The sequence below is a fragment of the Aptenodytes patagonicus genome, chromosome 2 (genome assembly GCF_965638725.1).
Source record: "Aptenodytes patagonicus chromosome 2, bAptPat1.pri.cur, whole genome shotgun sequence".
Lineage (NCBI taxonomy): Eukaryota > Metazoa > Chordata > Aves > Sphenisciformes > Spheniscidae > Aptenodytes > Aptenodytes patagonicus.
Window position 1 is genome coordinate 50,781,086 of NC_134950.1, and position 27,921 is coordinate 50,809,006.

The following is a 27,921-nucleotide window of genomic DNA, read 5'->3' on the forward strand; positions in this document are numbered from 1 at the left end:
CAGCACCCCACCCCTGCGATGGGCCTTGTCAAGGTAGTTAACATGGGCATCTGTAGGAGTAAAGCAACTGTTTTTCCTACTGTCACTTTCAGAAATGGCCGAGACCCATATGCTGAGACAAAAGAAAAAATCATCTCATGGCAAGTTCCAGCCTGAGTGGTTGCAGTTTTGGTCTACTGGCAACCCCAATGTACTGTAAAAATATATAGATAAACATATAGATAGACAACATATGTATGTTGGGAAATCTTTATTAAAGATCATTTGTCAATTCTGCTTGTATTATATATGCCTTCAAATCTATCTCAGATGCTGAAGATGCTGCATCTATTTAGTGTTTGTTGTAGACCATTAATTTATTTGTATGTCAGAATCCAGCATCTTAAAGATAAATTGATTTCTGCAAGCGTTGTGTTGGTATAGTTGAAAGGATAAGTAAGGACCTGCCTGTAGACAGTAAGAAAGGACTGGGGAGCAAGACAGTATTAGTGGAGCTGCAGGCTGCGGTGGAACGAATGAGAGCAACCCATGATGGGTATAGACCAGCGCCATAACTAACTCAGCAGAAGTATTTCCCCCTTGCTTGCATGCGGTTGTTGAGACCAGTCGTGTATTCCCTTAGCACTATCTGTTTAGAAACATTTCCTCTGGTTTTCTGCTGACTGTACTGGGGTCTGTGCAGAGCAGCCTAATTGAGGGGCAAGGGGATACACTATCAAGGAGGGGGGAGACTGGGGCATGCTTCATGCTTTGTCAGCCTTGGGGTTTTTCCCTCTTTTTCTTAGCCATGAGAAATTTTTGGAAAAGCCACAGGAGCAAATCCTTCATTCGGTGGAAAGATTCCAGGCGGCAGAAACCATGTCATAGCTCCTTTTCATTTCCCTAGGATGCAGGCTTGCAGTTCTCATGCCTACCAAACTCTTCCAAATCAATACCAGTGTGTAGTACAGAGAGGTTTCTGGTATCTACTTGTTTCCCTTTAGCGCCTTCTTTGCAAACTCAGTGACTTTACTCTGGAAAAGCTGGTCTCGTTGTTGATGTTTTATTTATTTATGAAGTATCAACTTGAGATGCCTGTCCAGGAAGGTTTTTGTTTAACTTTCAAATGAAATCACAAGTGAGTACTCATGCATTTCTCTCTTCTGTAGCAGTCTCTTAATTTTCTCCTCTCTTGTCTCATTTAAAGCAAGTATAAATAATAGCAAGATTACTTTAACGCTTTCAATCTTTGGGGTTTTTTTGGAAAACAACAGGAACTCAAATTTCCAGTAGGCACCATTCAACAATTTTAACAGAGCAGTGCAGTAAACAATGTCTAGAAGTTCGGGGTGGGGGGGCTTATTTAATTTTCTTTTTAGGTTTTAGAGTTTTATGTGGACTTGTAAGAACTTAAGGTTGATTTGATTGGACTTACTACATTAACAGGCTATCGCTGCTTGGTTCAGGCTTTTCAGGTCTTGCTTAAATTCACCCTAATATTGTGGCTGCCCTGCTTTAGTTGTTCAGTTGCACCATAAATCATTTGTTGCATGTGTATGTAACATGTTTAGTAAATTGACTGATGTGGGCATTGAGTTACATAATGATGAAGACCTTGAAACTATAATTAGTTTTAATCTACTGTGCGCTATCAAAATAACCTAAAAGACAAAGCACTTTCCTCTGAGTTATTGTTGGTAGTTGCACATAATAATCACAATTTATAATCTGTTAAATTTTTAATCATTTCAGTGTTTCATGTTAAACGAACATTTTCATTTTGAAAGGTGGAGTGTTCCTTTCTGTAAATAGATCAGTATTAACCAAAGTCACCTTCTTATTCTTCAGAGAATGTAATATTTTATAGTTTACTTCAATTTTAGGAGTTTTGACCAAAATTGCACTTTTACCCCCCTAGATGGGTTGGGGGGGCAAAGATAAAATGATCAAGGTTATTACTGAAAATCCCTGGTGTCACCAGCTGTGTTGTAATTTCTCATTAAACATGTGATAGCGGTGCAGCATACACTACATAATGGCCCATAAACTTTAAAAATCCATATTTCCATTTTTATCACTGGTAACGCTTGCTAGTGGGCACTGTCACTTTAACTTCTGCCAAGCTGTAAGTAAAACTCTGTTTCAGCCATTTATTGCTTCCTTCAACTTGCCATGCAAATCTTTAGCCTGAGAGCGATCTTTTTCGCTGGGAATCTGTGTGGCATTGTGTTTTCCTATGAAGATGAGGGCAAATTCTTGCTCAAATTGTAAAACTTCGCAAAAGCAACTTGCTAAATACTTTGAATGTTGGAGGGATTTGTTTGCTTTTGGACTGGCATGCTTAATACTCTTTCTGGACATGTTATGTGGAATAATTGGGGCACGGGGAGGGAGAAAAAAAAACATAAAAGTGTGCCACACGTAGCACACCACTTGGCAAACTTGATAAAGAAACAGACCTAGGACTCAGTCTGATTTCCCTAGACACCAGTCAAGTACAAACGCTTTTATAGCTTTCACTGCCCAAGGCAAGCTGGAAAGAATTACTGCACCTCCTAGTCAAAAGCCACTTGCACAGTAAACAAAATAGTCACTAAACAATTTGCTGCCCTTGATATTTTGCTGACCTGCGTGACCCCTTGTCCTGCCTGCATGGCAGAGCTGCCCCTGCAGCAGCGTCACTGGAAAACTGAGGGCTACAGCATTTCTGTCGTTTGATGTTGTATTCTCGAGCTGTGTGTTTGTGTGTCAGAGCATAAATTCCTCATCCAAGGAGAGGCTGAGATGGCTTCCCTTGTCTGGAAAGAGATGTCTGTAGCGATTATAGGAGGAGTAGAAACTGCTTGTGGTTAGGCTCAGATGGTGCTCACCCTGCGCTGTGTGAAACTGCCCGGCTCAGCCCTGGCAGCAGTAGCAGTGGATCTTCCTCACCTCTCATCTCTCGACCTCTCTTTTGCTTCTGCAGGGAAACTCCTCCTGTTTGAGCAGGGAGGGACGTTCCTCGGCGTCAAAGTAAAGCAGCTTTAATAGGGACAGGGATAGACATTATGCCCCGTTCACTGCCTCCTTTACTGGACAGTTTTTATTTACCTTAGATCATGTTCTGTAGTAGATGCATTTGAAGCCCCCGAGAAGTTGTTTGTTTTTCTTTGAATTTATCCTCCATGGTAAGGAAAGGAAATAGTCAAGTCATTACTACATGTGCATGATGTTTATGAGCAGATGAGAAATGTAGACTTGGCTATTAGTCCAGTAAATGTAATAAAGTACTGTGTCAGGAAACATAAATACACCTTTTAAAAACTTGGTAAATGTAATTTTGGAAAACAGCAATATTTTACAGCACAGCATTAAACAGTATCAAAATTGTGTTCAGTTTTGATGAGCCAGTCCTCTAATTCAAAGTTATATACATTTGTTGACTAGGCCTTGTAAATGTATTTCAGGCTTGGATGAAAAAAGTAAAGGACAAAGCCACCTTTCTTACGTTAATAAAAAACCTCCACATCTCAGCCTTCTGCAGCTGATGACCACAACCAGGAAAAGTATCAAATATTATTAATAAATATTTTTAAAATAAAAACTGCTACCTGACTGAAAAGACATTTAGGGAAAGATGAATCCTTTCCATTTTCATCTAGAGAAATGACATCGCTTTTTTGCTCTTAAACATTCAGTTTTTCCTTCAGATCAATGAGCACCACAGGCTCGACTATGCTTTTGACCTGATGAGGCTACAAAGATAGAATGGTCCTATTTGACAAGCGGGGAAACACTTACATGAATCATACTCATTTATTTTTTTTTTAAATAAGAAGACAAAGATTTCTATACATGGTTTAAGTGGTGACAGGTTTTCAGGACAGTGTTTTGAGAGTGGTGTTTTGTTTCTCCTCATTCATTTTTTGATTACTCAGTATTACTTTCCAATTTTTCTTTACAGACCTTTGTGCTGATTTCTGATTCCTTTGTGGAAGTCTTCCGAATTTAGGTCTTGCCTGTTTGTTAGAATGGCTTTAAGAATTGTTTCTGAATCTTTTGTAAAGATAGCATGAGTTACGTTCAGTCTTCATCCATCATTAGATAAGAGCATCTCTAGTTGTGATGGGGAGAATGCATTTGACGGAATAGTGGAAAGAAGTGATGTGTCCCATGTTGTTATCTCCTAAAATACCGTGCAGTAAGCCATCCCAGGTGAAGGGATGCCATTTCCTAAGGCATTGCTGTTTGTCTTGGCTCTGCCACCCTGCATCAAGATTTATGTGTCGGCTGCCTTTGGAGCTGAGACTTTTTTTATTCTCTCCCCCTCTTTCCCATTTGGGAGAGTAAGAGATCTCGCTGTCACCTAAGAGACAAGGACCTATGCAGCAATAGTATTGCCCTGAACAACATGGACACGTTTTATGGCAAACACCTCTTGGAGACATCTAGTTGAAAAATGTGAAGGTAGAGAATCGTGTTGTGTCATACATAGAAGGCAGGTTAAGAAAAGGCATGGTGGAGACAAGGTGTGTTAAGGAAAGGGAGATTAATTATACTAAAACAAGTTAACGTTGCAATACTGGGCAAAAGAGCAGAAATCCATCGGATCTGAAGGTAAGCTAAAGTAAAAACAAAGCTATGCAGCTGTACGTGAGACAGTTGATTGTGAGTTGTAAATAGATTGAATGCAGTTACTGATTTTTATCTTGAGGGCTTTTTGAGTACCACCGATAAATCACAGTTGCATGACTAAAATATCAGATGTCTCAAGTTACTCTGTTTCCTTGGTCTGCAAAAAAAAAAGTTGCAGTATTGGAGACATCCAGCAACAAAGGAGTTAAAGAAAAAGCATGTAGATTGGTGATACCAGTTTTTTGGAAATTGCTAAGTTATGTCTATAATGGGCAAAATGCCAATAGTTGCACATTAAAAGTGACATCTCTGCATTTTTAAGAAAAAAGCACTGTAGTGAACTTTATCAAAACGTTAACTTCTAATAAAGAACAGCAGCCATGTTGTGTGCTTGTGAGCCAAAAGTCCTGTTAATTTTACCCAAATGCCTTTCTCCATACCCAGGTTACTGTATGTAATTCACTTGTGGTATCCCTTATATGTTCCTTGGTAATTTTTCTGATTTATGATACTACTAAGCATGAATCTGTTAAGACTTTCACATGAATATTATTATTTTATGACATCATAGTCTGTTGTCTTTTGTAGCATCCTTAAGTTACATACACAGTCTTACAAGGATTATTGACAAATGGACACGACTTCTAAATGGAGTTCAATTTTCAGTGGCTCTTTGCTTTCCCTTGGCAGCGTATCAGAGCAAAGTAATAATGTCTCAGTGCCAGTATTTTAAAATGTAGCTCAGATGTTTAGTGTAAGGTCAGCTCTGCTCCATTACACTTGCTGCTTCCTCCTGCTGCCAGAGAGGCTGCTTTTAGTTTGCAGAAATCCCCTTCTCATGGGAAGGTGAGCTTTAGATACCACGATCTGAGCCCTGAGAGGCAGATCAAAATAACGCATCACTCATTTACCGTAGGCATTGCCCAGCTTAAAAGAGTTATTCCAGACTGCGAGCGCTCAGCTGAGACGGCTGCTGAAATTGGTTATATTGCTTGCTAACCTGTCTGATTACCTCGTCAAAGTGTTACGCGCCAGCCACGTGGACTCTCTCCACTGGGCAGGAAGGGCTGCAGTACCGTCCCTGTGAGCAGCCTGTCCAAACAAAGCTGAAGACTCGTGATGCCACGTGTTCTGGATAGTGCCTTTGGACAACTACCGAGCCTGTGTTCACAGGCTCTCAGGCTGTATTCGTGGGGAGCCTCCTTCCGAGGGCGACTGAATTCCTCACCTTTAATATAAAATGAGGTAGGGTGATGTGGATATGGGTCCATTCTCCAATTACAGTGTACACATTTTAATAGAAAGTAGGTTGTAGTGGAGAACACCTGCACTGAAGTTACTTGAATAGAAAACATTGAGCCTTGGTTTTCTTTCGGTTTGGTTTTCAGGGTGTGCATGTGTGAGGGGAGGTTGTTTGTGGCTTTTTTGTGTTGGTTTGTTTTGGGGTTTTGTTTGTGTTTTTGGGGGGTGTTTTTCTTTTGGTTTTGTTGTTTGTTTGTTTGTTTGTTTTAAACTTCTTAGAACGTAGCCCTAAACCCTAGTGAAATAGATCCTAAACAATGTTGCAGAGTTTGACTCTAGACCTCGCCTGCAGGATGTAGACTGGCCAGACCTGTATGCAGATGGCTGTCAATTCCCTCAGACATAGGTGGGAGGAGAGGGTGGTTTTAGCTGCCGCTGATGAACATCAGACTCCCAACATCTGATGACAGGTTGCTATTTCATGCTCTACAGTTTTGTTTCAACGGAAATTCAGTATGTTGTCTTGCTGAATGACTTCGTCTTCTCTTGATCGGTGAAACTATCGCGTTTATGGACCAAAAGCATTTTCATAAGCATACAAAGACATGTCTTGGTTATAGTAAGTGTCCGAGATTTATTGGCGAGGAACCGCACATCATGCACCAGGAAAGGAAAGAATTTTGCCATGAGTAACTTTAACAATCATTTAGATAGATCATGAATCTGCTTATGTTAGCTATCAAAGTACAGCGTTTCGGTGATCTTTGTACAAGATGTTCATGATAATGCTTATCCTAAGGAAAAATATCTCTGCATCAGCGGTCATTACTGTAGGACACACTGGGTAGTCTTTTCTGAAGTGCATAGCAAGTGTAGCGTGGCTTTTTTTTATTCCCTTTGCAAACTGGCATTGTTTTTGGGGAAAGGAAGTGAAGAGAGATGTTTGTTCTCATGAGTGAATGCCACAGGTGTCTTTTCGGGGAATTCAAACATTTGAGGAAAATCGAGAGGAATACAGATGGCAGTTGAAATAGCCATTGAAATGTTGAAATGTTTATTACAATGGGGCTTTTCCGCTCAGATTCCTTTTGGAAACGAGTATTTAGTATTCTGGTAAGCAAAGCAAGGAATGCCTTCCTATTGGAATAAAACACTACTTAGGTTTCTAAAGGCAAATTTAGTGTCGTTTTTGTGATGCATTGATTCTGCAAGTTACCACTGAATGTTTCCATTATCCAGGTGCTTGGACCGTGTTTGATTCATGTAAATGTTAGAAGTTATTGCTATTTTCATCTGGTACCTAGGACTCTCAGTCAAGGATCAGTCCCATCATACTGATCACTGTAGGGATAATCCCCAGACATTTTGCAGTCTAGGCATTTGGAGGGTGATGCTATGTAATCTTTACTAAGAAACTTAGGATGTCGTTACTAATAATTGAAAAATCAAGACTGCATAGAGTACAATACCTCACTGCTTCTCAGCAAAATAGTCTTGACTCAGACAATAGGTTAATTGCCACATCCAGAAATGAATCCTAATGGTTCCCTTTAGGAGCCATAATCGCATGTAGGGGTTTTATTGCGATATTTATAACTGTAATCTTTGGTCTCGAAGCTCATGTAACTGTTCAACCCAGCAAAAGGGTTCAGAAAGGTAATATCCTGCTCCCGTCCTTAGGTTCTGCTAAAAGTAGAATTTTTAGTTCTAGTTCAATCAGTCAAGCCCCTGCTATTTTCAGGTATTATTCCAATCTAACAGAAGTTGAATGTCAAGTGTCTTGTGTTTTCCGCTCGCAAGGCCCACAGGAAAGTCTAGACAAAAAAAAAAAAAAGTGCTGCATTTATCATAGGAAGCATATCTTCAAATATATCAGAAGGTCTGTTCTTTTTCTTTTCTGTTCTTCTGTGGCTGGGCTGAATCACGATTGTTAAATGAGAGGCTGCTCAGCCAGGTCTGTCTCTGTTCCCACCTGGAATAAATTGCATAAATTTGCACAGCATTGTCTTGGCATAGGATCCTAAAGTATGTCTTAATTTTGCGGTGGCTGTATTGAAAGTTGCCTCTTGAATGAAGTTGGTCTGTATCCCTCTCATTTGTCTGCATATTGTATCCGAGGATTATTACTTTTTTTTTCCCCCCTTCCTGTATTAATCCAGGTACCATGTTGTGCTGCTGTCACGCTTGTCTGTGTTTTGCAAAGAAAACACTTTTTATCAGTGTGTTTTCCCAGTATAACACCTTTTTTTACTCCTATCAATTTTATTACTGTCAATTTGAATTTAAATGGATTATTTGAGCCTCGTAATTTTGTAATCCCTAGACAAGAAATGCAAAGAATGGTAAGTGTTCTTGAAGCAAAGTAGCATCGCTTGAATTTTGACTTAAACTGTGTCAGCTGTACACAAATGACCTCATGTTGGTCGTTTTAAAGAGTTTGCACTATATGGTGCAGTCAGACATGAAGTGATGATGATACTACTTCTGCTTGCAGCTAATGTTTCTCTAATTCTAGAGCTAGGTGGACCTTACATGAAATAAACTAGTAATTTGAAAAGACTCAAGTCTGAGGTCCTGAGTCCGTAGCTCAGACCCAATTTCTCTTGAAGCCAAATTTGTCTTCCTCTTTTGTTTTTCCTTATGTGCTGTTGAGATTTGGTAACACTGCAATGATGGACGGTTTTCATGTCATAGGCAAGATGGTTTAGGTAATCAGCCAAGAAGATAAAAGTAATCAATAATCATCTGGGAGCATTCAGTAAGTGCCAGTCACTAAAAAGTATTCCAGCACTGGATTTTTTTTTTTTTTTTCCTGATCATTGTACTTATTTTAGCTTAAGAAGAAAAACATGTAAAATACGTACTGCTGTTATGTGTAGAACTGAATACAACTTTACGGTTTCACTATGGTGTTGTAATGTTTCAGGTGAACTTCCATGGTCAGCAGTGTCAAATGATTCCCTATATATTTCTAATTCATTTAAACAGGTTGGCTAATACTAGTGGTCCTTCATTTATTTTTAAGGTATCTACACACATTTATTGCATTTAGGGGGAATGTGAGGTGTGTTTGGAGAGATGCTATAACAAGTTACTGAATGAGCAACCCAGGGGGTAGAAGTACCTTCAAATAGATAAAATTAGGCATTTTCCTGCCAGTTCTCTTGGTATTTCCCCTCTTTAATGATTAATTAATTAATGATTAACTTGCACATCACCATTGCCATTTTAAATGATGAAAGCGATACATAGAGGGAGAGAATACCCATTTAGAGGTTACTTTCACGCACAGGTACTCCCTTATAATGAGACAGACATATCGCCCTAGCTTTTGGAGTCCTCTGCTTTGTTACGGGAAGTACTACTGTGGACTGGCTGTGAAATACACTGTACTAGCCTGCACCAGTCACCAAGTACTTTTTTGATTTTTAAGGTCAGATATCTGTGTTTAATAATAATAATAAAAATCTGAGGTCTGACCAGATAACACTAAGCTGCCATGGCAACTAGTTTTCTGCCTGAGGCCTGCTGGACATGATCCAGTGATAGTATAATCCCTGGGATTTATGATTTTTATTGCTATCTAACACATCAGTGTAAATACTGCTAGGCTGTCTCTGCTCTTCTTCCACCCCGTTTGGCAACTGATAGGTTTCTTGCCCTTTTTTGATACAAAAGCGCAGTGTTCAAGCAAATAGGATATTTTTTCACGATTATCCATTTGCTAAGGTAGCGAGCACCCCTGTGTTACAGGGTGGGTCTGCTTTGAGATCGGCTGTGCCTGCTGTTTGCCCTGGGGATGCTGGTGCAGTTGTGTCCAAGTGTCCGTGTCCAGCTTTGCTGGCTGGGAGGTTCCCCAGGTTCCCCCCAGAGATATCAGAAGTCCTCTTTCAGGAAAGAAGTGGCACGCGGAGCTGCCATGGTAGCTTGAGGATGACTAAGGACCTTTTAAAAATAATTAAAAAATAATTGCAGCTTTGGAAAATTAGACTGTAGTGTGCCCAGAGGAGTGACCTGTGGGGGAGCGACAAAAGCCACCAGTGTTGGACAGACCAGAGAGAGGAAGGGAGGAGAGAGGAAAAGCAGCGCTGGTGTTTGTGGAGGGTCATCACACTCAAATGTGCGCTGGTTTGTGAAGTTGAAGAGCAACTTTAGGGAAAACTCCCATTTCCCCTTGCTGCATCCATAGACACCTGGGAGGGGCTGCAAAATGTGCTCCCAAGTGATGGGTGGTATCCTGGGGTGTATGCAGCAGAATACAGAACATTAAATGGTCCTGCATCTGTTTCAAGATACTTTTTTTTAAAATGGAAGCAGGAGTGTTGGCAGAATCGCTGCCATTTTGTCAGAGCTGGGAATTTTTGTTTGTTGCAATGCAAATACAACACTCGCTTCTGCCTGAGCAATCCCATAATTTAATGAGAAAATTCCTTTTCTTTTTTCTTTTTTTCTTTTTTCTTTTTTTTCTTTTTTTTCTTTTTTCTTTTTTTTCTTTTTTCTTTTTTCTTTTTTCTCTTTTTTCTTTTTTCTTTTTTCTTTTTTCTCTTTTTTCTTTTTTCTTTTTTCTTTTTTCTTTTTTCTTTTTTCTTTTTTCTTTTTTCTTTTTTCTTTTTTCTTTTTTCTTTTTTCTTTTTTCTTTTTTTTTCTTTTTTTTCTTTTTCCTTTATTTTCATAGTAAGAAGTGACATATAGCCTAAACATGATATACGCATGCTTCTCCCCTATGTCCTGTTGTTGTTCCTAAACCCCTCTTAGTGTGGGGGCTTAAGCCACCATGGAAAACTGCTGACTGGTTGAATTGGTGAAACAGATCATCAGCTCATTTGAAAGTATGTGCCCGTTTGATATTTCAGCAAGTCCTGGCTCTTTACAGAAACTCCAGGAGCCTGCATTTTTATTTAGTTAGTTAATTAGTTTATTTTTTTAAAGACAGTCCTCCAGTGACAGGTTCTTTCTGCCTAGGTGTGCTTGAAGCCTGATCTTCAGTCTGGGTTGTCAGCCTGAAATTAGTAACGCTTCGGCACCTCTGCACCTCTGTCAGGAGCACAGTTGAAAGAGAGGGCAGGAAAAATGGGAACATCAGGGAATAAAGTAAGTTTAAAAAAATCTAGAAAACAGAACACCTAGAGAGAGAGGGAGGAGGAGGAGGATTAAAGTAGAAAGAAGAGCTAGAAAAAAACGTGAAACCTGATGCCTAGAAGGACTTTGGGCCAGGAACAGTTAGCAAAGCGAACATATAAAAGCATCTATTCTCTGTTCTTGCTCTCCTTATTGCCAATGAGAGGAAAAAAAAAGCTAACTTTTTTGTCCTTTTCTAAAGTTAGACTAAAAGGCAAAGCTGCTTACCTAGTTTTTACTAGATACTTAAGTTGTTACTGTAGCAATAAAACTGCCCTTTAATTGCTGCACCATAATTGTAGGTATTTGTTTCTTACACTGCTTAAGGTCACATAAAATTGAATAGAGGTAAAAATAGGTTTGTGTTAAGTGCCTGAATTTTGAAACAGTTTTCTGCTAGCTATCTGCAGAGACAGTACTTTCCCTTTAGTCTCCTGGTTTGACTGTTCAGTAGATATATTTTTTTTTAATTACCAAATTGGATTTTAGCAGGTGTAGTCAGTTGATGCATTATGGGTATAAGAGATTAGTGTTTAATCCTTCTTTTTATTACTGTGTATATTGGTATACTTGGGAAAGTATTAAAGGTGCACTGCGTAGTCCAGAGTACAGAAATGACATTTATGATGGAGTTTTCTTTCAGCTAGCATCACTTAGAAAAAAAGCTGGTGCAGAACTCTGCAGGGGCCTATAGGCTCATCTATAGTGAAATTGCCTTAAACAATACAGAGCGGAGGGAAAGAAACCTTTTTGTGTTTTAAAACAAAAGCAGTTGTCAAAATGTAAGTACTTCCCCTTCTCGAAGATGCTTATTCTCTTTTTCTGCATTTTATTTTTTCTAAAATAAAGACAAAAGGGATGTCAAAGCGCAGAAGATCTTTGTGTCAGTGAGTGGTGGAGGCAAGGACTGAAAAGGATCAGTGAATCAGATATAATTTGGACTCTGTTTGAGATACCAGTCCTGTGTTTTGCTGATGGCTGGTATTCTCGTTCTGAAAAGCTGCAGAGGCATTTCTATCGAATAGAAAGAACATTATCCCCATTTTCATTCTGGCATGCCTGTTACGACTTTGTTCTGTAAACAAAGAGGATTATGGGAACTGGAAACTAGATGGCATTTTATTAAAGAACAGTGCTAGTCTTTCACTGTGAACGCGAGAATCGGACAGTCTGGTGATAGCTACCTGGGAAAGAAAATACTTTAAAAATAGACCTTAGTGTTTGAGTTAGTAGGGTTTATGAGGAGGCAGTCCTCTAATGTAGGACAGAGTATACACTAGGCTTTAATATTTCTCATTTGCACCTGCAACAAAACACTTGAAAAGAAAAAAATCTCAAAATGCAATTGTACCAATTAAGAATGAAAAATATATACTGCAGAAGTAGGGAGGTCTTTGTCCACTGACCTGCTGTTGTGTAGGCTGCCAGATTGCTTTGAAAGTATGTTATTTTAGGAAATGTGCATATTCCTCTATCTAGAACTAGCAGTCTGGGGAGTGAGGCAGGAAAGAGAATTGCATTGAATGAGCATTAGTTGCAGTAACTAGCACAAATTATTTTTACCAGCCTATCATACAACTTTTCATACAACTTTATAGCTTTCCTGCAGTAGACTACTCACTTAGCATCTTAATTCCATAGAGTAAAGTCATATTAGTATATTAGTACTAGGTTTTACCTAATGCCTGCTGCAGATCACTCTGGAACTGCTTTCAGTTAATGAAATAAGTGTACAGTATGAATTAAACCATAACTCTTGCAAATCACTTTTCCTTTTAATTATTGTTTTCCTAACTGAATAGACAAATGATTAAGCAAACAGCACAGCATGGAAATGTGGAAAGTTAAGCTGCTGTGAGTCAGATCATGAAACACCTAAAGTGGGTAAATAGCTTGAATGCATCCCCAGTTTTATCTCAGTTGAAACTTTTTGGTGTGACTTTTTTTTCCCCCTCTTGCAGGCTTCATAGCCTGGCTTTCACTTGGCACCGGGTTGGAAAGCTTGTGAAGTTAAGTGAAAATAGGAATTAGAAGCAAGTGGCCATATTTGGCCCTTAGTAAGCGGCAAAACTCCAGTTGGTTTCGTGTGATCCACTGAAGTAGTCTTCGACATGGGCTGGGGTGGCAGAATGCGGTGCTCAGCACAAAGGCGGAGGTTTTCAAAAGCAATTACTGAATTAGCAGGCTTGCTTTTCAGAAAGTGGTAAGCAGCTGCCTTTTGATAGCCAGGCTTTCTTTTAAAGTGTCGCAGGTTGGTTACTCCAAAAAGGCTCAAAGTGAGTAGCGCTTTGAGATTTTTCTGGATGGTCTGGAGTACGGAATAAACTGCAGTGCGTGAATATAAAAGTGGAAACGAAAAGGGGATTAGAAAAAAAGACTAGAAGAACCCATTAGAAACAACACTGGTGTACTGAAGTATCTCTAAAGGATATAATGACTCGTTGAATTATACAGGTAGGAAAATGCCATTGTCTAAAATAACCTGGTTATATGCCATATTTATTTTGCATCAGCAATTTCTGTAGCTAATTTTCTCAGCTTACAGGTGAGAAGACGACATTTTCCTGGCTGCTGTAGACCACCCATGTATCAAAAAATCAAAAATTAAATAATGTTTTTAAGCTGGTCTCAGGGAGTTCTAAAATCAGACCCAGTTTAAAAGTGCTGCTGGTAATGGAAAGGGAAAGTTAGAATGTAGTTCAGTTCTTTGTGATTACAACGGTCCACCATGATGTCAAAACCCCACTTCTCTGTTATCTATAATTGTAGTAAAGGATGTCTCATGGACATTTCACATGCCACTCTAACAAGCCATGAGCTGAAATATGAGCATGTGTGCTGTGTTAGTAGGACTAACAGATCACCTTACAGATACAGAAGTAACCAGTCTGAATAAATGACTAATTTACAAAGTAGTGGGGTTTTTTAAATGTGTTTTAGTGTAGTTTTCAACAGTTTCTCTCTCTGAAAAGCAGGAAGACTTGTTGAATAGAGTGTTCTTGGGGAAGGTAGCGTTCAGATATTAAGTAGGCAGATAGCTAGACAGTTCAAGCAGAATGTTTCCATATAATTTCTCATTCTGTCAAAGGTAAAAGTGGTATCTGGCAGGTAGTTGTATGTAAGCTACTTTCTTACTCTATTTATTTTATCTGCTGCAGAGTGATCCTGAGTGGATTAAATATACCTGGGTTTTCCATTTTATGATACACACTTAACTGGATTCCTGGAGTGCATATGTTGTTAGCACTTGGAATTTGTTGCAATTTCCATAATGTCCTCGAAGTGAGTCTTAGCCTTGAGGTTGATGCTTAGGCATTGAGAATAGCATTCAAGAGGAGTAATACTGTTCCAGCAAACTTACAGAAGGAAGTACACTTTTTTGTTTGTTTGTATGCATGTGGACGTTATCTAGAAGTGAACTGGATAGTTTCAAAGTGCAGAAATCAGATGGCAAACTCAACGCAACTGTCTTGGGAGCAAAGCGAATAATGAAAATTCTGTATTAATGTTCTATATTGTACATTATTTTCACAAAAAATTGATGTTAATAATATAGCCCATTATATCATTCCATGCTCAGTCTTTGGGTCAAGTAATTCTGGTGTTATTTGCCTAAGATAAAAAGAGCAGAAGCGGGTTGCCAAAGAGTGCAAGCCAACATGAGTAGCTGAAAAAGGGTTTTTATTGTCCGAGAAACGGTTCTAGGTTATTGAAGATTACTGGTAAGGTACATAAGGTTAGACAAGTATTTTATAGCTACTATGAATCATTCATCTCATTAGTATGAGTGGTGTAGCTCTCTAGTGCACTTTAAATGAATTTGCATGTTTAGTTCTTAACGTTTTGTACATCACACATGTATGCACATGTTGCAATTACTACCATGCAAAAGCATTAACTTGAAAGCTTGCTTTAATACCACAGAGCTGTAGATTTTCATTTTAGAATGTTGTAGTCAGAGGTTCTCTCTTTTTCTTTTTTAATAGATTACACTTGTCTTGGTTTTAGGACAAGAAAAGACTCCTAAATTAGGATACTAATGGTCTTTTGTCTTAGGGTCTACTGTTTAATAATAATCATATGCTAATACTAAATACAATTTTTCTTCTGTTTAAAGGCCCTGTTTTTGTAAATCCTTGTGCACGGCCCTATTTTGAGCATGTGAACTAACTGCATTTACTCTTATGCATCAAAGCTGGTGTGCATATTATTGTTCTGATAGGACCAAAGGTATTGTCTTTAAAACCAAAATAGTTGTATTTCAGATTATGATTGAATACTTCTAGCACTTTCAAATAATATACTTAGAAATCTTTTTAAAAGCAGATAATTTTCAGAAGGTGCAGAAGATACTCAAAAGAGAAATATTTAAAAATTGCTGAGTTATTTTTACAGATTGTGAGATACTCTCATCTGGTCGTTTATGTGGAGAGTGTTACTAAAAAGCAGTAAAATAAGATACTTGATTACTCCTTCTATTGCATACAAAGTGACTAGATGCTGTATAGTATATCTGGTTAACCCTTTTTAAAATGAAAAGAATCCATACGATTGATGTGTCAACAGAAAATGACTTTTGGAAAGCATGCCTCCCTTCCGTGCAGTTGTTAGAAAGAACATGGTTGGTATAAACAGTCGTTATTCTTTGTGGGGAAAAAAATTTCCTGTCGCATTTTTGCAAAAATCTTTGTCTAAAAGCCTACAGTCGGAAATCACTCTACTCATACCAGTTGAACACTGAAAAATGAAGCAAAACGATCTAAATTGAATTTACAAGACTGATAACCATGTGGTTGGGGGGAGAGTAGCTACTGCATAACCTGTACTCTGCTGTCAAGGTAATTTAATTATGGATGGTTGTACTTGAGTAGAATTTGTTAATGTGTGCACCTTGCAAAGGGAGAATAATTCTCACAAAGCATTGACAACTTTATACATTTTTACCAGGATACTGTCAAAGGAAAGGGATTTTCATTAAATTTCATAATATACAGTCGCCTGGAGGAGGAATATCAATGAAGTGGCTAGCAGGGTGTTTTCTTCTTGGGTTTTTTTTGGCTACTGGAGTCTACGTAAGAAGATGGGGGTAAAGAAATGCTCTTCTTTATGAATTTGAATATATAAAAAATGAATACATTATGTTACTGTGCAATAGTTGGGAAATAATTTTTTACAAAATATTGTTGTGATATCTTAGTCTTTTGGACCATAATGACTGTAATACTCATTTTAAAATTCACCTTTTTGAAAAACAGTAATGATCAAAGCTGAGATTAATACTCATTCTCTTTCCCACTCCCTACTTTTCAGAAGTAAGTCTGAGAAGAGCCAGAGGTGAATCTGGCTCGTTCTTCGTCCTTTCAGTCAAGACGCTCTTTTGAAGAGCAGATTTAGAGAGCAGCTGTAGCTGAGATGAGAGGTCAGCAGAGGCACAGAGCTATGGGATATATTGCTGGCTGTTTTTTTCCTTAGTCTCTTAACGCGAACTGTTTCTAACTGAGAGTTTTGTTTGTGAACAGAGATGATGCTTGGAGGAGGCCCAGCTTTCTACATACCTGGGGTATGGGTGGTCTGTGCCTCTGAACCCAAGTATGAGCAGTGCTGTTTGGTAGTCCAGTCATTGGATTCTTAAATCATTAGATGTAGTGACTTTTGAGTAAACTCTTCGTGGACACCTCTTTGTATTGTTTAGCGCAAAAATAGAATATCCAGCTCTGAAGGTTGGCTAATCAGAGTTACAGAATTAGGACTATGGTAATGATTTCTGGGTACTGGTATAGTTGTTTTAACTGGTAGTTTTATGTCCTTGGCTTAGAATCATGCATTTTCTCAGTTGGCTGTTGTGTTTCAGCATACCGTCACGGTAAGCTGACTCAAGCCACGAGGCTCGGTGTTGAAAAGAGTGGGAGATCACTGGGATGGTCACCATCTGGGAGCTGGACCTTCTGCCTATCAATTTTCTGCTCCTGTGTGAACAGCAAACCAGAGGTTCTGTCACCTTCTCCAAATCTTGCAGACCTAGTCTGTAGATCCATAGGAAAGGAAGTCAGTTGTACTTTATGGAGCAAGTAGGATGGACTTGAAGAGCAATAGGGATTGCCTAGAGAGTAATATATATGAAAACTTACGCGAGAGGCTGAGTATTTATTAGCATTTCAGTGAAGCACTCTCACTGCTAATGAGGAAGACCTGAGGCAACATCTACAAGGAGGGCCACAGGAGGAGCCCTAGCAGTGAGGCTTCAGCCTTTTACCCAGGCAGATTTGTTTTTCCTGAGTTCAGTGCTTTGTGGGACGTGGCATGCTCTTCTCCCTGAGGTGAGCCTGGTGTTTCACGGAGGGAGACCTTCAAACTCTGCGAGCCATCTGGAAAAAGCAGTATCCCTGCACAGCCCAGCAAAATCAGTATTAAGGTGGCTGACATTTTATCATTTATTTTGAGGAGTGCTGTGCTTTTTCTCATTTTTGTACATGATGGACCCTTTCAAAGAAGTATTTTGTACATTCTTTTCTGTCAGGAGAGAGCAAAGGGGGGATTCTGGATAAGTGAAAGGGTGCAGTAAGGAAACAAATTTTATATGTTATCTGAACATCAGCTCAGTCCTTGAAGTTCAAATACAAAAAGGTATGATTCTTCTTCTCAGTACCTTCCTGGAAACAGTGCATTACAGAAGAAAGCATATGATGCATGACATTTAGTAGTAATTTTTCTTGAGAGGGACCTTTAGGTTTTGAAGCTAAATAGTTTGTGCATGGTTTAGCACAATATAAAAAGTCCAATAACTGAAATGAGGCATAAAGCCTCATTTCATCTTCACTATGTGCATTTCAGCACAACCTTCATAATGATGTTTTGCACTTCTATTGCCCATACAATCAAAATATTTTATAATGCTTTGGAAACATTAAAGAACGATCATTGGTTATAAAAGCACACTTTTCATTTTTTACTTACTATTATTTGCAGTAACCCAGAAGATAAGTGGTAGTGAAAGCAGTTGGGTAAAGAAAGCAGCAACCTGTTATCAGTTCTGTTTTGTGCACTTCACATCATTATCTGTACAACCGGTTTTACTGACTTCTTGTTCCAATGTGCGTCTTTTGGACAGGACAAAAGGAAGGAGGGGGGGAATTAAGCAAGAATGGGTAACTCCTAAGTAGATGAATGGACATGTGTGGTACATGAAATAACTTTTTTTTTTTTTTTTTTTTTTTTTAAAGTTAAGTCTTTAGCTCAGATTTTCTCTGAGAGATAAGTATTTACTCCTGCCTCTGTCTTGTAGATGAGGGATGAGGAAACTCAGGCCCAGAGCTGAAAGTGACCTACCGGTAACAGCGAATCGCAGGCTGAGCTGGGCACAGAAGTTAATCTCTTAACGGACTTCTGGGTTTCTGGCTTACCCCCGTTGGCAGAGAAGGCACTGGAGGTCTTGTGTTTGCAATTATGGTTGCAGCATAATTAAATTTGTTGAGTGTTTTTAATGAATTGACTTGACTGGATCTTTGTGAGGCTTGAGGTGCAAATCCCTGCAGCCGTTCCACTGGAAACTGACTGAAATGCAGCGTAGGACTGGAGGGAAATGGTTTTCTTGCTGGGGGGGGGCAGGTCTTTGGGAGGGAGGCAGTCTGTCTAGGGTTAAAAACTCTGCCTAGCAGTCCACAGAAGGATATTGCTGTTATGTGGACTGACCCCTAAAGTACAAATCTTAACTCATAATTGCATGTGATAATAGCAGCAACAAGTTAAGTCTTTCTGCTTTCGAATATTTGTTCTTAATGCATTTTATGTCACACTGAGTTCAAGTGGGCTGCTTTTTCATTTTTTGTTCTTCATTTTGTGTCTGTTTTACAGTGAGGTTTCAAAGCTGTGATGGAAACAAAAAAATACATTTTGGAAGCAGTGAGCCAGAAGATTTCAGAGTAGGTGAAGATGGTGTGGTCTATGCAGAGCGAAGCTTTCAACTTTCAGCAGAGCCCACAGAGTTTGTCGTGTCTGCTCAAGACAAGGAAACTCAGGAAGAATGGCAAATGAGAGTAAAGCTAACCCCTGAACCGGCCTTCGCAGGGGCTTCAGAAAAGGTAAAACAAAAACTAAACGTAGCCTGTATAACTGTGTCTCCACAAACAGGCCTAAAAATAGGGATTTGATTTTGTCTGTCGCGTACCTCTCCAAGAGGTGTTTTATTAATGGACAACTAGTGCATGCAAAGCCTAGAGCCTCAGGAAGAATGTTTTTATGGCCTGTTATTCTGTAGCTTTGAGTATATAGGATTCATTTATGTTTGAGCTTTTTGTTTGTATAGTTTGAGATTTATACCTGAATTTAAGTCAGACACGGTCATTTCTTTATTTTAAATTGCTTGAAAGTATTACAGTATTTATTCGAGCGGTTAAATATAACCACAAAATAAACAAATTTGTGCTAGAATGCATCAGTCACATTTATTAGAGGGGAGCTGTAGATTTACAGCAGTAGTAGGAAAGCATTTCTGGCAGGGAATATTGGCTTTGTCTTGTCCCTTCATAATCAAATGGAGGTTGTAAATTATTCATGATTCCAGCACTACTTGGTAAGGAAGGTAGTCTCCCTCTGCTGGAAGCTGCTATAGGATAAACCATATATTATAACAAAAATCAAACCTAGCAATATACAAATAACAATGCATTTACTTTAGGAAAACAGTATTAGGTCTACTGCCTTTTTCTGTTACATTACTTGCTGCCTGCTGTTTCTTACCTTCTCTTATAAAGTGCTTAGTTTACAAATAAAGAACAAAATTTATTCATAAATTAACATACCTGTAATAGGTACGCATTAAAGATTTAAGCATCATGTCAAAATAGACAGTGTGGTTATGCAAGACGTTTTTCCCAAGAACACACTGGAGACCAAAGCTGTGTAATCCTCAGTTTTTTGTTTGCTTACTTGGTGATTGTTTTAAATCTTCTAAGGTATGTTTTTAACAAAGGAAATGTAATTTTGTCTGTAAAAGTCTAGTAAAAGAGCAGATGCTTAGATATGCCAGGGCATGCCCTGTTCTTTCCAAAGATCCAATTCAGGCATCCTTGCCATCAGCAGAATGTAGAGTAGTGGAATCTGGCCTTCAGTTGGGCATCCATTTTTACTCTGTGGCATATTTGATTAGATTTTTTTTTTTAAAAGTTTTTCTCTTAAAAGATTTGGAAAAAGTTTTTGTCGCCCTGTCTCCACCCTCAAGCAAGCTAGCATGACTATATGTGTGCTGGCATCCAAAGGCTGAAATGAGTGCAGATATAGAAGGGAATAGGAAGGGAATGTTGACACCCAGCAGAGATTAATGCCCAATGTGTAAAGTGGGTCATCTACTGCATCCATCATGGCTGACATAGGTTTAAAATAATTACAGCATTAATTCTATGGGATTTAATAGGGTCATAAATATTTGAGACATTCCTTACCAGTATGTATTAAACTTCTCTTGGAACTCAAATTATATTTTAGCACACCCAGATCTAAATTTAATGTACAGTAGCACATTACCTGAACTGAAGTTCTGGCTAATGAGAAATACATAAAGGCATACTATTAAATTCTGCAAAATATTAACTACTTTTCAGAAAGTGCAGAATAGTTTACACAGTAGTGCCGTGTTATAAATGGTTTATAATTCCATTTCTCCTCCAACTTGAATAAGGAAAAAAGAAAAGGAGGTCTTAAAATTTTGCAGTGCAGTTGTAAATAATAATGGTTATTTTCATACTGCACTGTGAATGCAAATAAAACAGTTCTATGAACACAGAGGAAAGACAGCCTTTCAGTCAATTATGTAATTGTATCTGAGTTATTTTATAACGTCTACTAGTAATTCTCCTTCTAACATGTGCTTAATTTTATCTTGTACCTGGGAAAGGACCAAAAGAAAATTGAAGACATCGTATTTCCATGGCAACAATACAAGCACAGCAGCCCTCTGAAGAGGCAGAAGAGAGACTGGGTTATTCCTCCAATCAACCTACCAGAAAATTCCAGAGGACCTTTTCCTCAGGAATTAGTTAGGGTAAGGAAGTTAATAGAAATGTGGTTTCAGTGTCCCTTGGAGAGCTCTTGAAGAGATTTTTGTGTGAATGATGTCTTGTTCGTAGTCCAAACATTTATCACAGTCTTTTGGGCTGGTTTATGTTGCTGCCTCTGTGCATATTGGGCTGGGCTGCATTTACTAGTTTGTTTTTTTTTAAGTTGTCCCTGTGCTCCTGTACCAGTGGAAGGTGACCTTGGTTAGGATGGTAAGTGCTGTGATAATTTCCTTAAGTGGTTAAGGAGGATCTGCCGGTTCAGGAGTTCTCCAGTCTTCTGCACGGGACTTTTCCACCTGGGGAAGGGTGTGGGGGTGAGTGGGAGGAGGAGTGCACCAGGAGGCAGGAGGAAATGGGATGTGACGGGGTGAGGATGCTAGCTGCTCCATAGGATTCTGCAGCCCAGACGTGGCCGTTGCCAGGAGCCCAGCACAAGAGAGGGCTTCCAACTGTGGTACTGGTTGGTCATGATCAACTTGTACGAGGATTTGCTGGAACTTGGTAGAGCATTAGCCCAAGCTGATAGGATATAGTTTTGCTCTGCTTCGTTGACGTGCATGCTGGTGATTCACCTGCTCCTCACAGATTCACTGCCCTTTAATTTTTTCCTCGGAAGATGAGACCAAAGCTCAGTCTTTAAACAAAAAATGGCGAGTTTCTAAAGGGCTACTGCCAGTAGCAGAAGAGAGTCTGTAGCTTTGGTCTGGGAAGATACAGGAGGAGGGAAAAAAAACCAAAACAGACTTTTTATTTCTTACGTAGTTTTATGATAGTATATGTTTTCTCTAGGATCTAAACAATTCTGTTTAAGGTAAGAATACTTACTTGTTTTGGTTTAATACTATTCATCCTATTATGAGAAATAAGCAGGGATGTTTTTATGTTCCTGAAAATTCATTGACCAGCTTTCTGGCAAACAAAGAGTGCAGTTGAAAACCTTAAGCTTTATACTAACTTTATGTAATTTCCAGAATAATTATTTTTACAAGTTTAGCTTAAATACTGGGGGGGGGGGGGGGGAGAGAAAAAAGAGCTGCTGCTTGTCTCAGCAGCAGTCCCATCCACGGGTTGTTTGTAGCTAATGTAAACATTATCTTTTTTGATACGTAGATTAGGTCCGATCGTGATAAAAGCCTCTCGCTACGGTACAGTGTGACTGGCCCAGGAGCTGACCAACCTCCAACAGGCATCTTCATCATCAACCCCATCTCAGGACAGCTGTCTGTGACAAAGCCTTTAGACCGGGAACAGATTGCTTCTTTTCATGTAAGATTTTAATTTACCGTAAATCAGATTATCAAATTGAAGATTAACATCTGCTTAAAACATGACTTGAGCAGCCGGCATTTAGTTTTCTATGAGATATGATTTGAAGAGTTTGTAGCAGATTTGTATTTATTGTACTTACTAAGGCTAACTCTTACTATGTTTAAGCAGCTTAAATACATTAACATACGTAAACAGTGATTAAATGTATTTAGATAAAGTAATTTTAAAAGATTGAAATATGGATACTGTAGCTTATATTTCAAATACAGACCACTGATCACAGTCTCCACTGTATTGTATATTTTTCAAAAGTTTACTTTTAATTCAGCAACTTAAATTAGGACGTGACTGCTGTTAGAATTGCAGCAGCTGTGATTTGAGAAATGGATGGGAAGAATAACCTACCAATTTTCATTTTCGGGGCAAATCTAAGCATTTTAATGGAATTGTAAATTAGGTCTGCCAACTTAAGAAAATGATATTCTTTGCTCTAAAGAAATTGACAAAGTAGACCACAGATTCCAGTATTAGTGGAAAAGAAAGGTTTGAAGGAAGCAGGAGACCAGGCTGCGACCTAAAGTTGTCTCTGCTTTTGAGAGACCACACTGAAATCATTACGGAAGTTGCTCAGCTTCTAGAGAGAGTTTCCAGCATGTTGTGGTTTAAAACGCTCCTTGCCTCGCGCTCTGGGAAGCCCTTCAAGTGCTGCTCCAGAACAGAGGAGGCAGCAGGAGGTATCTGGGGGGAGGTGGAGGGAATGGGTCTCACAAGAGTGCAACAGCTCCTGCATCCGTAAGGTTTTTACTGAGAATTTGGCATTGGCAATTCCAGATTTACTGACTTAGGAATTTACCTTTATATGAGTCATTTCCAGAGTGGTGAGTTAATAATTCCCTCTTGTTCCTTTCTAGTAGGTTTGTAGCCAGAAGATAGATTGGGGGGGGAGTATGTAATGGGCTTCAGCAGGACTGCTATAGGAGAAAGTTGCTCTTTTGCCTAGCAATTGCCAGGCTCTGGCCTGGATACATCGGTTTAAATTTTCAGAAAGTGCTGTATTCCTTTTTTTTGGCTGTCCAATTTAAGATGATTTAGGTAAACCTGTCAAAGTTAGTTACTCAGCCCTTTCTGACAATCAGGGCATTAAACTTAAGTGTCTCAGTATCTTTGAAACTCAGTCCATAAACTTTAGCTTAATTTTAGCCTGGAATTTCAGTGTGTTTACTGACAATGATTTATCACAAACCTTACCTTGGTGTTCCAGGTAACACAAATCTATACACCTTTCCTATGCATTCATGTCTATTCAATATCTATAACATCAGTAAAGAATTTTTGAAAGTGATGCCAGTGTTCATTCCCTGTGGGTTGTTAATACGTTGCTACCTGTTTGCTATAAACCTGCAGTATTTCTAGAGTCTGTTTTCTAACGGTCACTATTAAAAACAGATTTATATATGACAGTAGGCATTAGTATTAATCGAAATTACATGATTCAAAATAATTTTCAGCAAATCAAAGAAGTAAATCTGCAGCTTAGAATAGTTTAGAAGTCTGAACAGCAGTTCCATTAGCAACCTAAAAACTCAAATGGTCGATATGAGGGAGCAGTGGCAAATAAAAAAATACATTGAGCTAAAAATGTCTGGCCTGAAATTTCTTGCCACCATTATTGTATCTATTTGTGCCTATACATTGTGCAAATTCTAATACTTTTAATGGTTTTTGCAGCTGAGAGCGCACGCAGTGGATGTAAACGGAAACCAGGTGGAAAATCCTATTGACATTGTTATTAATGTCATTGATATGAATGACAATAGACCTGAATTCTTACACCAGGTTTGGAATGGGACAGTCCCTGAAGGATCAAAGCCAGGTAATCCATGGGCTTTCAAAGTGTATGCAGTAACATTTTGAAGGTGATGAAGGGGGTGCCTTCAGACCTTGTAACACTTTCAAAGGTGTCTTATTAGTGTGATAAGACAGTATCTGAGATTTTGCTCATTATTTCACCTTATTTTTAATTCACGTTTTAGCATGCTAGGATTAATTTCCAGGAGAAGAAAGTATTATGTACATAAACTAAAACAGAGAAGTCTTTAAGAATATGACTTTTAGGTTCCTGTTTTTGAAAATCCTATTTATAGTGTCGCAGTTCCTATTGTTATGTTCATGATAGCCATTGACATTCATTTAGTTGACAGCTCAGGATACAAGAGACTTCTGAAACATCAGCAGATCCAGTTCTAGTTCTGAATCTCAGAGGCTTTGAAAATATAGAGATTTGAAATCAAACAGTTTTGTCTGAATTCTCGAGAAAACCCTAAATGTTGTTCATATCTCATTAAAATTCTAATCGGTTCAGACTAAAGTTTGCAGTATGGCTGAAACCACTTTCTTAATTTGTCAGCGCAAAATGAATTTTTTAGAAAGGTTAGCACAAGAAATGTATTTTCTCACTTTGCAGTGTTGACTTGGCATTTGAGATGAAAAGAACACACGTCTGAAAGATCTTTGATCAAGAGTATTATTTACATTGATTTTCAATCACTATCAGTATGTGCACCAATTTTGAAAATTAAGTGTATTTCCTTTGGCCCAATTAACAACATTTTTATCTAAAAGTGAGGAGCTCTGTTGTTACAGAAATGTTATTTATGGCAGAATTGTAGGGTTTCGTTGTTTATGGAGCTTCTTCAGTTCTAAGCAAATCTGATATTTTATAAACACAAAGTATTTTTATCTCCTCTTATGTATTTTAATTACTCTGTTGGCGAGTCTTGGGTTTAACCAGTTTGTTTTAAGTAAGAGAAGGAATGTGCAGAGTTTACCAAAAGAAATACATGCTTTGACCATTGCTTGTAAGTGATCTTGTGTAATCTGAGTAAACTGTTTATATAACATGAATTATTTATCCTGTTGCTAGGAACCTACGTGATGACTGTTACTGCCATCGATGCTGATGATCCCAATGCACAGAATGGGATGCTGAGATACAGAATCTTGTCGCAGGCCCCGAGCAGCCCTTCACCAAACATGTTTACAATCAACAACGAGACTGGTGACATTATCACTGTAGCAGCTGGGCTTGACAGAGAGGTACGGCAGGTCTTAATCCTGTAGGCTGCGTTGTACTTAATATTGTGAAGAATCACATTTTTTGCTAGTAACTTACAAATACTTCGCTCCCTCCCCGGTCTGAACTTTCTCCCTGGGAAAGAGGAAACTAGGATGGGGATGAAAAGTGGACCCACACATTCCGTACATGTAGTCACTCTCGGTTCCATGGGGTTGTGGAAAGGATCTTGTCTCAAAAGCCTGTTTGCTTTTAAGGAACAGGTACACACTAAAGCAGAGGGATGCAGATAAGGACCTCAGGTGCTCGGCCTGGGTGCTGAGATGGGAGGTGTTCCTCAGCTCCAGCCCTTTCCTCTTGCTGAGCTCTCTGTAGGCAAAAAGTAGATGGAAAATGGAATTGGGTTTTATTTATTTTTTATTTATTTTTTATTTATTTTTTATTTATTTTGGAAGCTCCAGGAGAGCTTCTGTCCTCCCTCTGTCCTCTTCCTTGCTCTTCACAGAGAGGTGGTAAATACTTGAAATCTTCTGGATGCTGTGTTGCTAAATTTGCAGTAATTTGCTTATTAAAATAAACCAGGAAAAATATTACTGACTTTAAAATTTGAAATGCACGTTTCTAAGAAATAAACCAGTCGGTATTGGAAACTGCATAGATAGAGATTTGTCTTAAGGCCTGGACACACACACTCAAAATCTTTTTAAAAAAAAAATAATAAATCTGTCAGTCAGTAATTCCCTGCTACATGCTGGGCAAGTCCCATTCTGTCTAGGCAGCTCTTCACTGTGCCCACCACCGGAGGGGGAGGGGGCCAGATCCTCTGCTCTGGTTCACCCATCTGTGAGGTGGGAACAAAAATATTTCCCTCCCAACTCCAGATCTGTCACATGGACTAACTGTGCTTTTGAACCACTTGAAAATTCAGAGGAGATAAGTATTATTTTATAAACAAACTATAAAATCCAAACAAATCTTACTTCAACACATCTTGTTTCAACTTCTGTTTTACTAACCTCATTTAGCTCATTAAATCTGAAGGTTTTTTTAAACTGAATTTGCTGTTCAGCTTTTAGCTGTTTGCTGATACTTATTTAAAATGGACAACAAAAATACTTCCTGATGCTCTGGTTGGCTATTAATATTCTGATGCATTTCAGTTTGAAAGGGGCAATCAGAAGATCTGAAAAGCTAAACAGACTGTTAGATATTGCAATTAATTTCTAAAGTTTCATTAACATTTGTTCTATTTAAGTTGGTTTTGAAGAGGATGGATTTGAGGAAAGGAGAACCCTGAACTTTACAGTATTGCCCTATTAAATTAAAAGAATGATGGGCAGCTTTGCCATTGTTTTTAAAATCCCCTGGTCATCTTTGACAGGTGAACTTTCAGAAGGACATAGCGATAACTCTGAGCTTTATTACTTAGTGACTAGCTGTACCAGCGTGACTTAACTTGGAAGAAACCAGCTGTCTGTGGAGCTTAGGCCCTCGCATTAACAGTTGGAAAAGCCTTGTCATTTGCCATCAGTTTTCCTGATGGATCACTGTACTGATACCCAAATGAGTATTTATAAACATTTCTTGCACATGTTGAATGTTAATGATTAATGTTAAATCATTCAAATATTAAATTAGACTAATATAAGCTAAAATGGTTTCCTTCCCAAGCCATTGCTCTGCTTCCTTCATTTCCTGAGTCATTTCGTGGAAGTCAATTAAATTAAAACGACTAGGAGTCTAGAAAGCCAGATCTGAATCGAGCAGGTCTTCTGACAGTGGGCTGGGGAGTGCCTTGTTGCAGAAGGTTCCTTGTTGTCTGGGAACCTCAGCTGGGCTACCAACTCCTGCCATTCTGCCCTTTTCTCTAAGTCTTGACTCTCTTTCTAAAGCTCTAACTAGGCTCATAAAATACTAGACACAATTTTAAATTCTTAAATTATGTGACCCATTATTTACAGGAGCATAAGTGTTGTAGGCATTAAAAGAAAAAAAAAAAGAGTGGTTCCTCTGATAGCATTCCTCATCTGTTAGTATTTTAGCTTAACACGCACAATGCATTATCCATGCTAACATGCGCAGGAGGAGGGTTGCCCAGGTAGGGGACTCAGCTAAAGGCAGAAGTTGTCTTTCACTTGCTATCCCAAAAGATGCTCTTGCATGAGATCCAGCTGTTCGTATTTCTTCCAACTATTGCTGTGGAATTCACTTCAGCATTAAAACATCTGCCTTACTGCTGGAGGTGCCGAAGAAGTTGGGCAGGGTACTTAAATTTACATACTGACATTCCTGCCTCACGTGACGTTAATTCAGTGAAGTGCTCTTTTATTTGGCCTGTGTTGAAGTGGAAAGATGTGACCTGATGAGGTCTGCGTTCTTTCCTGAAGCTGCCAGTTCGTTTTCAGATGTGCTGCTGCAAAGTCTCCGTGCAGGCTGCTGACACATGCTCCACAGCTTATTCCTGGCTCCTTCTCAACCCGCAGTTAAAAGAGGAGAGAGCCACCTCCCCCAATTTCCCCATGCTTGGAAAGTTGTGCGCTTGTTGATTTCTGAAATTTCATTCCCAGCAGTTGA

The 27,921-nt window shown here is 38.9% G+C and overlaps 1 protein-coding gene across 3 annotated transcripts in view; it reads left to right on the forward strand.

Moving 5' to 3' along the window:
• Positions 1-27,921, forward strand: part of CDH2 (cadherin 2) — a 120,697-nt gene that overhangs the window by 62,701 nt on the left and 30,075 nt on the right. For all 3 annotated transcript variants that reach the window (XM_076329798.1, XM_076329800.1, XM_076329799.1), the window contains exons 3-7: positions 18,805-19,031; positions 20,843-20,989; positions 22,116-22,271; positions 24,003-24,147; positions 25,198-25,370. In XM_076329798.1, the coding sequence (XP_076185913.1) occupies positions 18,805-19,031; positions 20,843-20,989; positions 22,116-22,271; positions 24,003-24,147; positions 25,198-25,370 (848 nt within the window). The remainder of the gene's footprint in view (positions 1-18,804; positions 19,032-20,842; positions 20,990-22,115; positions 22,272-24,002; positions 24,148-25,197; positions 25,371-27,921) is intronic.